We start from the raw sequence: 16,412 nt of genomic DNA, 5'->3' as shown, positions 1-16,412 counted from the left end.
TCTTCTTAACAAGCCGTTAGAACAAGCATGTCCTGCTACTGTCACATCACATGGCATCAACCAGAGATCTCCACTACTAGGATCTTTTAAAAAACATCTTTAATCCAGGTAAACACCGTGTGCAGCTTCTTTAAAAGTCTTCATAAGAAGATAACCTAGCAAGAATCTGATAGTTCAACTGGACAAGAAATAATTATCGTCTGTCAAGGATGTGCAGAGCACTGGAAAATAAAAGCACACCTGCAATTACAGCTATGAAAGTGGCTCTTACATGGAGCTGTTTCAGCTATGCCGGTGGTAAAAGTATTTGGACTCTGATTCAAGAAGTCTTTCAAATGCAGCTGTACAAAGGTAACTGGGAAGTACAGCAGCCCCAATTTCAAAACATCCAGCCATGAGGTTTTGATGAGATGGGCTTCCTAATGACATCCTAAGATCAAGATGATTGTTAAACCCCAGTTCTGCAACATGACTACATATAGCACAAAGCAGAAGTCTAAAAAATTAGAAACACCAACCTGCACTTTAAAATAACCACAGCACGTGTCTGTCTCAAAAGCAGATTAAAACCCTTTCCTTCAGGCAGAAACCACGAGACTGATACTCATCTTCCTAAAGGTATTTCCTTAATGGTAACAACAACAAATGGAGCAGACACAAAATACAACACATGTTAAGGTAAATAAAGTGGAAGAAAGAAATCGCAGCTACGTAGTTCTTTCATCATCAACAAGCAGATGCTTCGGAAGGGTGATAGGAATACTCCTTTTCCTGCCAACCCGACTCTCCCTTGAAACAAAAAATTTCTGCTCAAGGTGGGGAAAGAAGATACCTGTTTTTATTTATCTTAGATAATGTCTAGATCAAGACTCAAAGCATGAGCACTTTCAAAGCATCCTCTTGTACACATATGCATGCTTTCAGGTACAGGTATTTAGACATGTGGGGGGTGGGAATACCTGCACACAGACTTTAATTCCATACAGTGCACTATTATTCCCATGAACCTAAAGTATGCTTCAATTCCAATGAAGAAACCAATACAGAACAGAGCATTAGCAGCATATTTCTTGCACCATATGTATGACTCATATAGGAAATAAGCACAAATGCTAGCATTCACTGTTCCCTTCAGGGCATTAAATCTCCATCCCCAGGCAAACAAACAAAACACCCAGGACTGCATGAGGGCAGGATAGTGGCTAAGGTGCTTATCAACAAAATAGCACTGGGCTATGAGCTACAAGCCCTGTTAGTTCAGGGACATGATAATTAAATAGGAGCTCACATCCTCAGAGTGGCACATTTTTGTACCACTTCTTCCAGATAATGAGTATCAAACTAGATAGCTCTTTTTAAAAACACAAACATGTACTTGCTTTCAAAAATCTGTGGTGGTAAGTCATAACTACCCAAAAGGCAGGAAAGGACCCATATATTGTAAAAAATCCTGTTATCTGGAAGTGACCATTCAAAAGCAATCAGTTCTTATCAAAGCATCTTGGCTTTTGTAATTTTTTGTCTTTGGCAAGACAAAAAAAAGGCACCAACTCTTCTCGGTGTCACTGTTCTTGTAAATATATTAAAAAATTCACTTGAAAATATACAGAAATTCAGGAAAGCCAAGAGAGCTACCAGAGAGTTTGCTTACATTATTATTTCTGATACTATTAAAGAGAAATTGTGCATCTGAAAAGGTTCTCCCAAAGCAGAAAGAGTTTTTTCCCAAAGTACCAGATGCATACTATTGGAAGATTTCTATTAAGGACTACTGAGATTTTAATCATGGCTTTGTCTTAATATGTCACAAGTACTCCACTCTTAATATTTTAGTGAAAATAGAAGAAATATATTGACTCTGACAAGAGAGAATAAGTAAGTCGCTTTCCTTTGCCCCCAAGGAGGAAAAATGGTATTATATCCCTGTGAAAATGCTCAAGATATTATGGGCAAGAGAAAGAAATACTTAGTGCAAACAGTTTAACAAACCCCATCAGAATCAAAGCATCACATATTTGAAGTCTGCCAGGTTTCATGCTGACATTTGGTGAAACAACACAATAAAATGTTTTGCACCTCCTGTGCCTTCTACTAATGGCACAAAGTGCTGTCGAGCACAAATGCTAATGACTACTCCAGCTAAAATCAGCTTCCTTCAAATCCTGTTAGATTTGCATAGTATGAGGATCTAAAATATCCTGGAGTTCAGTTTATTTGAAGATAAGCACACTAGCAAGATCTGAAACAAGAATAATGCTTTTAAGACACCTTATTATTTATAAATGAACAAAAGAATCCAGCAAGAGTAAAGAAATTGTTAAAGTCTAGGCAGCAGGGCAACTCATTTTACTGACTAGAGCCTAACACAGTCCCAGCTCATTTCACCATGAGCTGGTTTCATGACAGCAACCGATTACTCAAGAGACTCTGTGGGAGTTAATGTGAGTGGTAAACAAGCTCCCTTTACCTTGGGAGCTTTCCTTGATTTTACAAAAGGATAAAAGTGAAACAAAAAAAAAAAGAAAAAAAACCCCCACATTTTTCAACGGCTGCTCCTTCTCTCAAAAATACAAGAAAACTGGTAGAATGATATTGATCCCCTCTAGCACACACTGAAAGCCATAAGACAGCTTATTTCTGACTGCTTGTATTCAAAAATCATCTCTATAGAATGATCACCTATCCTTAACATTTTAGATTGATAATTACTGATCCACGTACACAGCTCCACAAGTACTGGACTGGGACACTCTACCAGCCAAGGTAAACATGTTCTCCATTAAAAAAAAAAAAAAAAAAAAAAAGGAGAACAGATTATTTTCATTTTGGCAAGATATTAGTACCACTTCTCAAGTTGTAATGTCAGAAAATCAGAGCATAAAACCAAAGGCTAAATACAACCACTTTCTAAAAACATAGTCAAGAAAAACCAAAGCCTTATTAATGTGAATGTTTTGTTCCAAGACCTGTGGTTTTATATGCTGCAGCAAACGCTGATGACCAGCACAACATGAATTTTGCTTAAGTTCCAATAAAAAATAAGAGTCACTTTTGGGAAAAAAAGAAAGGCAACAGCAAGCTAAACCGCATAGCTTGGCCCCTTGTGCGTGAAGCAACATTTTGCCATATTGTCTGTATATTAGAGGGCTGACATGTTAATGGCAGCACTAAAGTCTGCTGTAGAGGACAAGTTGTTCTCCAGTCTGCATGATACTGAAGTCAAATTATTGCCTGATATACGAAAATGTGAGTTAGGGCTACTGATGCTGTGTGTGCTGTGAAACATGCCAAGATCATCATGAAATACTACCAGAGGACTGAGGCTTTGTCTGTCACTCACCAGCCTGTCAGCTGTCAGTCTCAGCCATAAAAAGCTGTCCATGAAAATGTATCATAGCCTCCATTATCTTCAGTGTTTTAAAACATAATAATAAAATATGTATTAAGCCAGAACAGCAACAAAACCATGCCCGACTGCTCTTGATGAATACAAACGTGGGAGCAATCTGAAAAATCTAATTGGCTTGCCAACACTTGAGTTTTTTATTATAATTTTCTAGTACATAAGGGTAGCAATCTAAGAATATAATTTCTTGAAATTATTAGATAGATAGCTTTTTTTCTTTCTGTATCCCATCTTTGCATGGAAGTCTAAACTTATAACCCAATGCATTTTTCAGGTAAAGCTGAAAGCCATTCCAACCTCTACAAAATAACTTTTTATCGTAAAATTACAAAATCCTTAATTGTTACAATTGTTAATTGCTATGCCCTTATTTTACCTATGCATTAATCTTTTGAGTGATTTTGACAGGCCTGCTATTCGATCTTCTCACCAGGGGTTGAAATAATGACACTGAAGGGAAAATTTTACTACCTGGAGCTCAGCTGACATGGAAGGAACAAATCCAGAATTCCTCCAGTGCCATAATCAGCAATGTATCAGCTCTCCTGCTTCTGACCATCTCATTCTATTCTCAAGGAAATTCTCTTGGTTTAGAATGGATGAAGGTAAAAAGCAACAATATGAAACCAAACATATGGAAAAGAACAAACCCGTGACAAAATGAAATCCCAAACCAAATACAACATTTTGTCAAACACACAAAATCTTGCCAGGACTAGACACTAACAAAAGAGCCATTACTACTGCCATCACAGTGAATTGGGAATTGTCATGCAGTACCCACAGTGCATGTTATCATGGACGATGTCAGTTTGGGGGACAAAGAGAGCTCTTCTCATGAGGAGACTAAGCTAAACGAATACAGGGATTAAGAAAAGGTTAAAATTAAGCCCAAGCACTCTGACTAGAGCAGCAGTGCTTTGCTAGCACCATGTGAGCTCTGAGGCTGACAGCAAGGAGCTGTGCTGGGCCGTATCCCCAGAGCCAGATGTTGGTACTGACCTGCCCCAGCATGTCGGGCGCGATGGGGAACGTAGGCCAGATGGCCGAGTACACGCCGAAGAACACGAGCCAGAGCACCATGCTTCCCCAGACGGCCAGGTGACTGAACTGCCAAGAACAGGGAGAGAAACAGGGTCAACACACGCCACTTCCTCCATCCACCCAGTCCAGAAGTGTTTCTCTGTTCAGGTCTCTGTCGGTCTCACTCAGGCCTGTCTACTGCTCTTGGTTTTGGGCCAGTAGCACAGGTTGTTCAAACAGCACAAAGCACTTCTCTTTAATCTTTGCTTCATAGCAGGGCAGACAGATACTCTTCTCAGCCAATCTGTCTTATTTGGATCTCCAAAAACTCGTCAGATTTTCCTTGGAACCATAATTTCTCTCATCTAGTTCCTGTATCCTGTCACGCACATTCCAGATTCAACATGTAAATCAAGGTAGGAATTTTCAAAGGTGCAGGTTAAAGTTCACATGGACAAATCCCCTATGGCCGTGTACACATACAAGCCATACACATCACTTACCTTCTCTGGAGGAAGATTCAGTGTTGTGTACTACCACAATCAACATCTACTGGTCAACTTTGCCATTTGTTTTTTTGTTTTAAAGGTGTTCTAACTGATTTACACACATGCAGTGCAGCTTACATCTTTACTGGTTCTTTAGTCTGTAGACTCACTAAGAGAAAATAAAAACTATTAAATGACCAAGAGGACATCCAGCAAAAACTTCTTCTCAGTGGCATTAAAGTAATTTTCCTACACACCCAAACTGTTTTTCTGCTCAGATGATTTAAGTTGTTTTACTTTTACACCACAGTGGATGGAACCAGTAATTTCAGTTGTAACAAGCAACTGAGCTCATTATTGGCTCCAACTTTTCTGGATGCCAACAACTCCTGCGGCTGATGACTTTGGCTCCAATTCAGAGAAGTACCTGCATAAATCTTAATTACTAATTACATATGAGTTCAGGAACACGGGAATGAATTCACATACTGGGTGCTGGTGGACACAGCGTGTTTGTTCAGCTCTCAGCTTTATATTTCCTACTGGATGACTGTGTCTGTTGACTTTTTGAACAGTATGTCTGAGAACCAAAGAAGTGTCTGATATTGTGTTCTGCTTGCTGTGAGATAAATAAAAACTTCTGGAAGAAGATTGCTCCTAATCTGCAACCGCTGGACATGCTCAGAAAGGACAGCTTTCTCCAGCACAGGCAGTGAAAACAAACAAGCAAAGAGCCTGCAGCACCAGCGCAGACTGGCAGATAGTTGGGATCAACTAGAGACTACCTTACAGTAGAAGCATTCATACAAAATGTCAGAGGCAATGGAAAGAACACTCTTCTAGGCACTCTCAGAAAGCTGGAATTTTGTGTAACCCTGAAAGTTGCTGGGCTAATAATAAGCAAGACATGGGATAGGCCCCTTCCTGAAGAGACACAGTAGGCAAGAAGATTTGTTTTCAAACTTTGCTATTTATTCTGTTTGACCCAGGAGATCTGACCTCAGTAAATAAACAACTCCTTATGTAAAACAAACAAACAAGAAAGAAACTAACCAAAAAACCCCAGCCCCAAACCCACATAACCAAAAAACCCCTCCAAAATACGCACATATGTGCTCAATTCTGTTTAAATGTGAAGAAAAGAAGGAAATTGAAGGATTTTTTTTAAATCCTTCAAGAGGACAAGAGGGATTTTATCCTTTCAGTCTACTTGCTCTTCTGAAAACTGAGCACAATTCACGTCAAGATTCTGACTAGAAGCCCTGCCCTGGTGAGCCACTGTAATGCTCAGCTCCCCAAATATCAAGTACTGCAAGGCTGCTGCAAGAAGATTCTTGCTTATAAGCTAGACAGAGTGTGTGGCTCTCCCATGTATCCTGCTTATCTGAAACAGTTGCTACAGTGTGGTAAAGCAGTGATGAAAAAAGCTCTGTGTGTTTGGGAAAAAGCCTACTGCAGTGTTCCACACAGGCCCTACGTAACATGAAGCTACTCCACTCAACTTCAATGGGTGGATTTTATTATCCATTATGTTGCCACTTTTATCAGAGCCTTTCTTTCCACACTAACTACGGGATATACCATGGTCCCCAAAACTTTGACTGTGTTTTTTATTTTAAGTTTTCTGTTGAAACCACCTTGTTCTCCCTTGTGGCAGTGTCCCTCTCACTCTCTAAAACAAATTGCCTGTAACCAATCCACTTGATGATGGAGAAGTGGCTTAACTCAGTGTTGTAAATTTAATACTCTTCAAGTAACCTGAAGATTCTGTGTGTTGATTCACTCATAGCTGAAACTATTACCAACATCAGATTTTGAGATGATGAGAGTCACTGTTCCAAGCAATAGGGCAGGATTTAGAAGTATATATAGAAAAAAATGGATTCTAAACACAACTGTTGTGTGAATAACAATAATTTATCTGTAAAATGCCAGAGTTATAAAACTCCAATATCTACTAAACATTATGGTATCTTTTAAAAAAGAAGTTTAGAAATAAGGGGCCCATGATTATCCTCAAGTGGCTGAAAAGACACCCATTACCTATCCAGGGAAGAGGAGAGAACAGAAACCATCAAAAAATTCGCAACAAAACAGGATCTAAACAAGCTCACATGCACTCAATGCTGACTTGGTTATACGCTTTTCTGGTGCACAAGGGATTAATTTAAGGATTTTTGCATTTTAAAATGTTGATACACAACACAGAACTGATGCATAAGCAACAGCAAAAAACCACTCAGATTTTATTTTCAGATGAGAGAATGGGGCAGAAAATATTAACATCTCCTTAACAATTAAATAACCCATACAGACAGCATTTCATCTTTAAAATTCAGAACAGATGTCAGCTCATTGATCTTCACAATTCCCCTGGGAGGAATGAAATAAAACATTTTACAACTAACAGAAGCAATGAGGTTAACATGACCTAAGCCAAATCCTTGAAGAAACTGGTAGAATAAGAATATGTGTCCTCAAAACATCTTAGCCTTGAGGGCAGAGTTTCTTTGTACATCATGAAAACTGGATTCCCACAAAGTATCTTATTGGTGTGGAGAAAAAGAGACTCCATCAAAATTTAAAAAATTGGTGTTTCAGAGGGGCTAGGGGAAAGGAAGGGAGAAAGGTGTTTAAAGTTCATCAACACAGGAGCCCTTCCCTCCCTGTCCCTCAAACTCTTTGGAGCTCACTGCCCTGCCGGATTCTGTCACCTATCTGTAACAGAGCACTTGCCCATTTCAAGCCAATAACTCAAATCAAGGAAACAACATAACTATTCAACTGACATCCTTATTACACTAAGTTTCAAAAAGAAAAACCAAAAAAAAACAAAACAATTCAACCAATGTGGAGTCACCACTAGTTCTTTTTACCTGGATCAAAGATGTTTTCAAGCCTAGTTGTTTATCTGTGGGCAGACACCTTTCATTCCCTATTGCATTAATTTTGAAGGAGCTACAGACTACAAAGGATAATTTTCTTGATGCATTTTCTTAAGCAATTTCAGTAGTATGTTGATTTCATGCAAAATTCTGCTCATTTTTAAGTAGAGATGTTGACAATATGCTTTTAGTGTGCTCTTCCCACTTCTGTCAGGCTGCCCTTTTTCATCACAGATATTGTGTGATCTACGAGTTCATTCCTCTCACATTCTGTACTTAGGGAGCTTAGCAGCCTACCCTTACATGAAAGACCTAATTAGAACTTTGAAGTCCCAAATGATTTTTAGTACTTCTTATCTGTATCAATACTCATTAGGGAGGAAGGTGTGCTAATAAAATAAAAGATACTGGAAAGTACTTACTCTAGTCCATGCAGTTGTTTCCAAGCCAGCTTTCAGACAAACAGTGACTACAACATACTGCAAGAAAAAAGAAGAAAGAAGACAACTTCATTACCAACACTCTCAAATCCCAATCTCCCCTTTACACATAAAAAGCTACTACCATTTAGGCAGCAACCCAGGAACTTGATAAGGGATGCAGAAAGGACAGAGCAGAAACTATTGTTGGTGCGTGTCTGGGAAAAAAATTAAAAGGAAGAGGGAAAATCATGCACTTGATTTTTTTAAAAAAAACTCACATATTTTCTTCAGGTTTACACCATTTTCTTGTGGTAAAAAAAAGGCTGGAAAGAAATTCTACCATTCAAAGATTGCTAGGATACACAAACTTACAGTGTAAACTATGTTTCCAACAAATAAATAGTCAACTCCCTGTCCATTTGTGAATACTGCATCTGAAAGAAGAAGATAAAGATGATCACCTTTGTTGTCAGTTTATCAACAGAATGGACAAAAGAACAAGCAGATTTTCAGGAGAGAATAACTGGCCCCAACCTTTCCTTCTTGAACATTGAAAAGCACTCCTAGAGACCATGAGGTAATGGTAATGCAGAAGTTGTGCTCAGCTGGGCCTCAGACACGGTGCATGGAGAGAGCATCCATCCATCCATAGCTCCAGTTGCCTGAAGCTGGCCTAGCAAAGGGGCAGTGTTCACCAGACCTTAACATGTAATTTGGTTGTAAGAGCTGAGGTATATCCCTGCCACTTTTTCTGTTGCTATCTGTCCTGTAGTGTCACTTCTAACAATATTTATTATTTGCATGCCTGTGATGAAAAAGCAGTAAAACACCAGCTGACTTGTGGTGAAAGAGAGCTGAGCTAAGAGCAGGGACAGTTTAATTTGTAAAGGACACATATCAACATGTACAATATCTCCTGGAGGTTAGTTCCATAACTGAGCAGTACTCAGTCTCTGGCCACCCGTTCTCTATCAGCTGTGCACAAGGGTGAGCACATACATGCTAATCTATCATTTGGAAGTGCCAATCTTGGCAATACTTCAAATGTCATTTAGTCTCTCAGCCCTTGCTGAATCAAACTGGAACACCATGAAAACACATTCAACCACCACATGAATGCCAATTGAACTTGTACTCACAGGAGTTTCCAAGCATTACTCAAGCATGATAAGTATTGCTATTTTCACATGTTTTAAGACAACTGCTCGGGAAATACATGAACAGCAGGGACAAAAAGGCTTATGATAAAACCTTGGATTCATTCCTAAACACATACTGCCTAGCAGTGTGAGCAGCTCTGCCATGATGATGCCTTAAGTTTTAGCTTTCATATTATCCAGATTCTGTCCTGCAGTAGTATATAACTCTGAACTTCATACCAAGCGCTAGCAAGTTCTCCTCACAGTTTAGTCAGACAAAACAATTCTTTTCCAGCCCAAGAACCAAGGACACCATCGCAGCTTCAGGCTCAAAAGGTATAAACAGCAGCAAATTGAGAAGAGCAGTCTGAGAGGATGGGACGTAATGACCTGAAGCTGTAATTGGTCAATGAACCCCAATATGTAAATAGACCAAAACTTACACAAGTGTGAAAACTCGTGACCCACTGTCCAGCTTGGGTGTAGTCTCAGCCAGGCTCTTGTAGTGCCCAAGGTGCATCCTTTGAAGGTCTTTCAATAAATACCTACTTTATTCCTTTAACACTGTCTAGCCTCCTTCTAGGTAGCCTCTCAAGGCATCAGTAACATTTTGTTAGATTTATTTGGAAAACTGGATTTGACATCCTTAAACAAAAGTTGTGTGCTCCAGGATCAGTAAATATTTAAGCCTATAAAGAAGAGTTCCTGGCACCCTGATCTCTGTGATGAAGATCCAGTCTAGCTTACACCTAAAAACCCCTATACATTTATACAGTACAATTAACCCAAGCTTACTTGTTTTGTTTTCCTTCTACCATGCTGCACGTGGCTGTCTCCAAAGAAGTGACAGGGTCTGAATATTTCCCAAAAGTTGCTAGTTCTGTATCTCTGCTTTCTTTTCAATATTAACTACTAAGAAAGAGCAGCAGAGTGACTAACACTGCAACTGGAGCTAAAGCCTGAGACAGCTAGGTTAGGAGCTGGCATGGTTTCTAGCCACTGGCATCCTCCTCAGCCCAGCTCCTCTGCAGTGGCTTCAGCCATTTACCACATCATTCAGGGACACACCAAGATTTTACAGTCACCCTGCTCTTTCACCTGGTGCCCATGAAAGAGGTGGAGAGCACTAGGGAACTTAGTCTCCCATGCCAATTGAATCGTGTTGGTGCCAAAAGGCTCAGTTTAATGAGAAAAAGGCATTCCTGAACTCATCAGTTTTGCTAGAATAAGCTGACATGACACAGCCATGCTCTGGTGTAACATCACAGTGAACATTTAAATGATTGAATACGTTTTCCTGTAAGTCTCAACTTCTTTAGAGTTATCTATTTTAGTGCAGTAAGTTAATGTCTTTACTTTTTAGTGTTTTCCATGACCTTTCACTTTGGGAGGCTATAGAGTCCTGAAAGGAATGATATTTGTGCTAATGAGAACAGCAGCATGCTCAATGAACATTCATTTCTGAAGGTATACAAGTGCCCATTCCTAGACTACATGTACTTCACATCCTAAGGAACTCAAGAGGTTAAGGACCATCCCAGTGTGAATGGCACATTTTTGTCTCTGGCACTGAAATCCTTCTTGCACTTGGAAATGCAAAGAAACTTGAAAATTCAATATTCATTCCTCTCTGGAAAAAAAAACTGAGCAATTTATTCAAAGGAAGTCAGAAAGTTAGCCTCTGAGCTGGTTTTCTGTCTTATAATTCTAATTGTTGAAATTTAAAGCACATTATCTATTTGGGAACTACAAAAACCTCTATGGGAGACTACGTAATTTTAACTATAAACACTACAGATGTTAACCTAAAATTTCTGCAGTTGAATGTTAAAAAGAGCAATTCAAGTTAACATTTGTCATAAAAACAGTGTAACAGAACAACAAAACTCCTCAAATCAAAACAAAAACCAACCAACCATAAAAGCCCCTCTCCCACAAAATGGAACCTTCTTTCAGCCCATGTACAGATGAAAGGCAAGTCCCTTTGTTATATGGTCCATCAGTCATCAAAGTTCCCACTGAGGATATGATACTGACATTTTGATCAGCCAAGTAGAGTGGCATGAACCTAATCCCCACAAGTATCTTTACTATCATGCCTCTGACATGAGCATTCATCTTCCCTCCCTTTTTATTTCTTTCACCTCCTCCCCAGTTAGTCCATTCTGGAGCCTAGAAGGTTTTCTTAAAATCAGTGTTTTCCACGAAGGAGTTTCACTTGTGAAAAATTAATGATTTTAGATAAATATTCTCTTCACCAGCCCCAAATTCCTCATTTGATCTAATGCTATTTCTTACCACAATCAAAGAACAGATTTCCAGCGGTTTTTCCCACCTACACAGCTATACTGGAAAGCTAGGTAGTAACCACATGGGACTTACTGGTCCCTGAAATACCATGTAGCTGCATTACCCTGAAAAGTTGCATTACCTTGAAAGCAAAACTTAATAATAACCCTAATTTGTACACCAAAGAGTCTTATTTCCCCAGTATCTCTGACTCTTGATCTGGTTTACTTCCATTCCAGCCAGTTCTTTTTCACAGTACTGCTTTATAGAATGGGGGAGTTCCAACAAGATATAAAGCAAATGGTTCTAAGGCAGCTTCTGTAAGAACATTATTCAATCAAATGCTGAGATCTCAACACACTACCATAAAAAAAAGAAAAGGCATTTCATAAAACATCACTCAGTATTTGGGTAAGACTTCTTAGCAAAGCAGTAGTTTCATTTTTCACCTATTAAAGTCACTATATGAACAATAATTATGTTAGATTAGAATAATTTCTGAAAGCCACTAGACAACCTGCCAAGCTCAGCAGCTAAAGACTATTGAACTGTCTGGCAGCATTATTTCTTGGGACTTGTCACGACCCCCGTTCTGCAAACACACTGGTTCTGTAAGACTGAACATCAGTTACTCACATAAGAAATAATGAAGCCCTTACCATGCTCCAGCACTTTCAGTGGAAACCAGAAAAGAATGATGGAATGGATGAGGGCATTGATGCAATGACCCCAGAAAACCTGAGGGAAAACAAACCAAGCCATCAGTAAAGTCCAAAACTCTTGACCTCCCTCTAACTCCTAACAAACACTTCATTGTGTAGTTTAGAGTCAAAAAATGTTTGTCCTGAAGTGAAATACTCAAACTTCTGCAGGATCTATTTTCTCTGACAATTTCTGCTCTTTCACAAGAAAACACTGGTCCAATTCGATCATTTTATTCTACCAACTTGAAGCATAATAGGCAAGCCTGCTTCAGCTTAAGATCTTTATTGAAATAAGGCAGACAGCTTGAGTCAACTTTGTTTAATTACCTCAAAGAATAATTTTAAAAGAGTGATTCAGTATTATGAAATATTCCATTTTCTTTAAATGGATAAATACTTTGTGCCCCACAGTTTTTACTAGCAGATAATATAATTTTGCACAAACTAAAGCTTTATGTACTCTACAATTTCCTCTCCAAACAAAGCAATCCTACAGCTTCCTTGATTCAGAAGTACATTTAGATGTGCTCATTATGGAAAAGACAGAATATCAAACGCTGGCATTTTCCAGCATTTAAACAGCAAAATGAAGTAAAATGTGTTCTTCAAAACTCAGAAGTCCAAATAAGCCAATTCAAATTCTATTTTCCAAAAGAACTACTAGAACAGAGCTATGCTAACTATGAAAAAGCATCCTAGCAAAGAGTGCTGTGACAAGACATATGTTAAATAAATCCAGGCAATGTCATTGTGGCTTATCAGTAGCTGTGAACTGAAAAATCATGCTTGGATAGGAATCTAATACTGAATCAAAGTTTATGGATATTTCAGGAGTAGTTTCAGGGGAAGTCACAGCAGAAAATCCTTATTTATAAACAAGGATGTTCTTTATTTAAATAAAAAATAATCCCTTGGAAAGAACTGGAAGGCCGAACAATCACTCTTAGTGCTTAGCCTAAAGCAGAAGTAACATCAGGAAATAGGTTATTTTCTGACATGAAAAATCTGGAGTATCAGAATGTTTATGTTTTTTCTTAGAGTAACAGAGTTTTCCTTACCCTTGTGTTGAAACCATCTGCATTTTGAGTGATTTTGTATAGCTGTGGAAATCGAAGCATGCTATCTTGAGTACACGACCGTTCAAAAATTCCCAGAGTAAAGGGTGGCAGTGCTGTGAAAATCTGCAAGGAAAGCAAACACTAACTGAAAGCAGCTCTTAGTTTTAAGTGTATCTCATATAGTGTTTCCTTATCTAGACAAAAGCAAAATTCTCACAGACTTCAGTGAAGACTTACTACTACCTAGCATGTTATTTGGCATAATTTTCAATGGTCCAAACATTAATTTGTAACTCTCAAATATTGACTTGTGAACAACAGAAACATGAAAGAAAATTAGTATTATTAACCAATAAATTAAACCCAAGAAGTTAAGTTTCTGATGTACCAGCAAATCCAGCAAGGGTCAGACACATCGGACTGCAATGGAAAGACAGTATGAATTTTTATAAAATAACCTTGTGGGAATAGGTTCCAATATAACTGCAGTTGTAGCCATAATTAGATATGCAATGTGCTTAACCACTGCTAAGTTTACAGACAGAGTAAATGTGGAAATCCCATTTAAAAGAAAAAATCTACTGAGCAACAAAGGCCATTCTGCATTATGGTACTTTGGGGATTCCCCTGGCAGGCATGAACTGATAGGAACAAATTAACTGCAGTGTGTGTCTGTGCTACGGGCAGACGCTTGGATGACCAAGCCTCGGACGCCTTCCAAGACAGGCAGCAGGACACTCTGCCAGAAGCAGAGTAAATTAGCCTCCACTGACTTTAACAGTGCTGCTCTTGAAGCGTTTCCAGGATCTGAGGCAGCTCATTTAAAGCCAGCTTGGGTATCCATGCTTCTTGTGGTCCACAGTGCAGGCACAGAGGGAAAGTTACACCAGGGTGCAAGTCAGAACACTAAACTTCATTCACTTCCTTTTACATCAATAGTTTATATCAGAAACATCACTTTAAATCCTATACATACATTTATTTTTACCAGTTTGAGAAGTGTTCTTGAAATTAAGAAGCAGGTTGGAGTTATGAACTGTGTCTAGGATGTGTGCACATTTGGAGAAGGTGGGCTGTGATTCCCACCAGCAGCACGCTGGCAGCAGGGGAGCAGACAAAGAACAACAGGGAAGAACAGAGATGAGTGAGAATCAATAATTATAGCCCTTCATCCAGCGGGAATTGTGTGTCTTCACCCCTGAAGTGATAAACCATATGGCTAAAATGGCAGCAGGCTGAGAGTAGAGAACTGAAACTGAGAGCACTGGTCCAATATATTCCAAAGAAGACCATGCTGTTATACAGCTTTAACGTACTTCCCCTGGTTTCCTGTGTTTATTGGGACATTTACATTCTCACTCGAAGTGAATCTTCCAGTGGTTTTGATCAGCAAGGCAAACTTCCAGTGTGAACTAGTACAAAATCAGGAATTACAAAGCCATTATGATTTCATACACCTCATATTTTAATGAGATTACTAATGAAAAAAAGGGTTAATCTGCAAAGAAGAGAATGACTTAGTTAAAAGCACTTCAAAATCTCAGAGCGGCAAATTGTGGAAGTCCCAATATCTTACAAGCATTTATTCTCCATGAGTCCACACAACCTAATTTTAGAAAATATTGACCTCAAAAAACAAGGTTTAGTTTCTGATTACAGAAGATGAGTTTTATCCAGAAGCTTTAGGTAGAGTAGATAGATTCATCAAATGAGGTTTAAAGATAATAGATGCAAATATCTAAACATGAATGACAGAGACTGCTAACAGTCAGGAAATTAGGGTGAAGGGAATCAAGGGAATGATAAATCCTTGAATAAGTATCTTCAACTAAGAGTATGAAATCTCATGGAATATGGGAGCTTGTGCCATCATTTTAAAAATTAATGTGACAGAAGTTAAGTGGTTCCATTAATACTATTCAGTGATAATTTGCTGGCTTTTTCTGTATTAGCATATATTTGGAATGAGTTTTTTTAACGAAAAATTTAAATTCTCTCCCTGTGAAGAGACTTTTTAACACTACCAGTGTCCTAGCAGTTTATAAATCCAGGCACTGGGCCACTTGTAACATTGCAAAGGTAATACTCTCAAAAACACCAACACAGCTCTATGGTATTATACAGAACTTGGTTCCAGAGATCCTTCAGACTTTCATCCATGTGACTGATTAAATAATATTACTGATTTAAGTAATAATATTACTGATTTAAGTAATTAAGTCATATGACACAGGGTAGCACCCCGCAGGCCATGTTGAAAATCAGAAACCACTCCCAGACTGCTGATGACACAGTGATGCAGCTTCTCTTCCTGTACCTAAGGGAGCACAAGTCAACCCGAAGTAACTCCTCTCAGCATCTAACTCTCCAGGGTCTGAAGGGAAAAAAAATCATCAAAACTCAGAGATTAGGAGTGTTTTGAGCATGATCTGTCATGAAAATATTCAGTACAAAACACTGAAAATGCTTTCAAAGAGAAAATTAAATTCTATCTAAAATCTGCAGATCTTTATGCAGGTTATATTAGGTTAAACATTTCTTTCAAGGTGTTCTCCCAAATTTTCATTTTGCAATAAAAGTGAAATTTTAAAATTATATTTTCCCTATCTCAGAGTGGATTCCAAGTGGCTTTTACAAATGAACTCACCTTTCCTGACATACACTTAGGACAGTTACCAGTGAAAAATGGGACACAACAAAATAACATAGTAGTCCCAAGCACTATCAAGTCAAAACATGCAGCACTTACCACGTTATACAGACCGATGCACCATCGCTCAAATAAGATCTGCCCGGAAAATCCATTAACGAAAGCAAACCAAAGCTGGAAAAGAGACAAGTTACAAAAAGCTTTAGATTACTCCTGCAGTCCATCCTTCCATTCACAGTAGAGGAGAAGGATGTGGAATACAGACCACCATCTGGAGAGAGATGCTTGTCATGCTCTAAAAATAATTATCAGCAGTGCCAGGCAGTTACTTTCAAGTCTTACATTTTA

General features: G+C 38.7%; 1 protein-coding gene across 1 annotated transcript in view; it reads right to left on the bottom strand.

The window, feature by feature from the left end:
• Positions 1-16,412, bottom strand: part of ATP8A2 (ATPase phospholipid transporting 8A2) — a 314,236-nt gene that overhangs the window by 93,847 nt on the left and 203,977 nt on the right. Inside the window, exons 28-33 of the mRNA XM_058045068.1 lie at positions 16,164-16,238; positions 13,415-13,537; positions 12,312-12,390; positions 8,597-8,658; positions 8,225-8,281; positions 4,409-4,516 (exon numbers count right to left, since the gene is read on the bottom strand). Of these exons, the coding sequence (XP_057901051.1) occupies positions 4,409-4,516; positions 8,225-8,281; positions 8,597-8,658; positions 12,312-12,390; positions 13,415-13,537; positions 16,164-16,238 (504 nt within the window). The remainder of the gene's footprint in view (positions 1-4,408; positions 4,517-8,224; positions 8,282-8,596; positions 8,659-12,311; positions 12,391-13,414; positions 13,538-16,163; positions 16,239-16,412) is intronic.

Source organism: Melospiza georgiana, chromosome 2 (genome assembly GCF_028018845.1).
Source record: "Melospiza georgiana isolate bMelGeo1 chromosome 2, bMelGeo1.pri, whole genome shotgun sequence".
NCBI lineage: Eukaryota > Metazoa > Chordata > Aves > Passeriformes > Passerellidae > Melospiza > Melospiza georgiana.
This window is presented reverse-complemented; position numbering and strand designations above follow the sequence as displayed.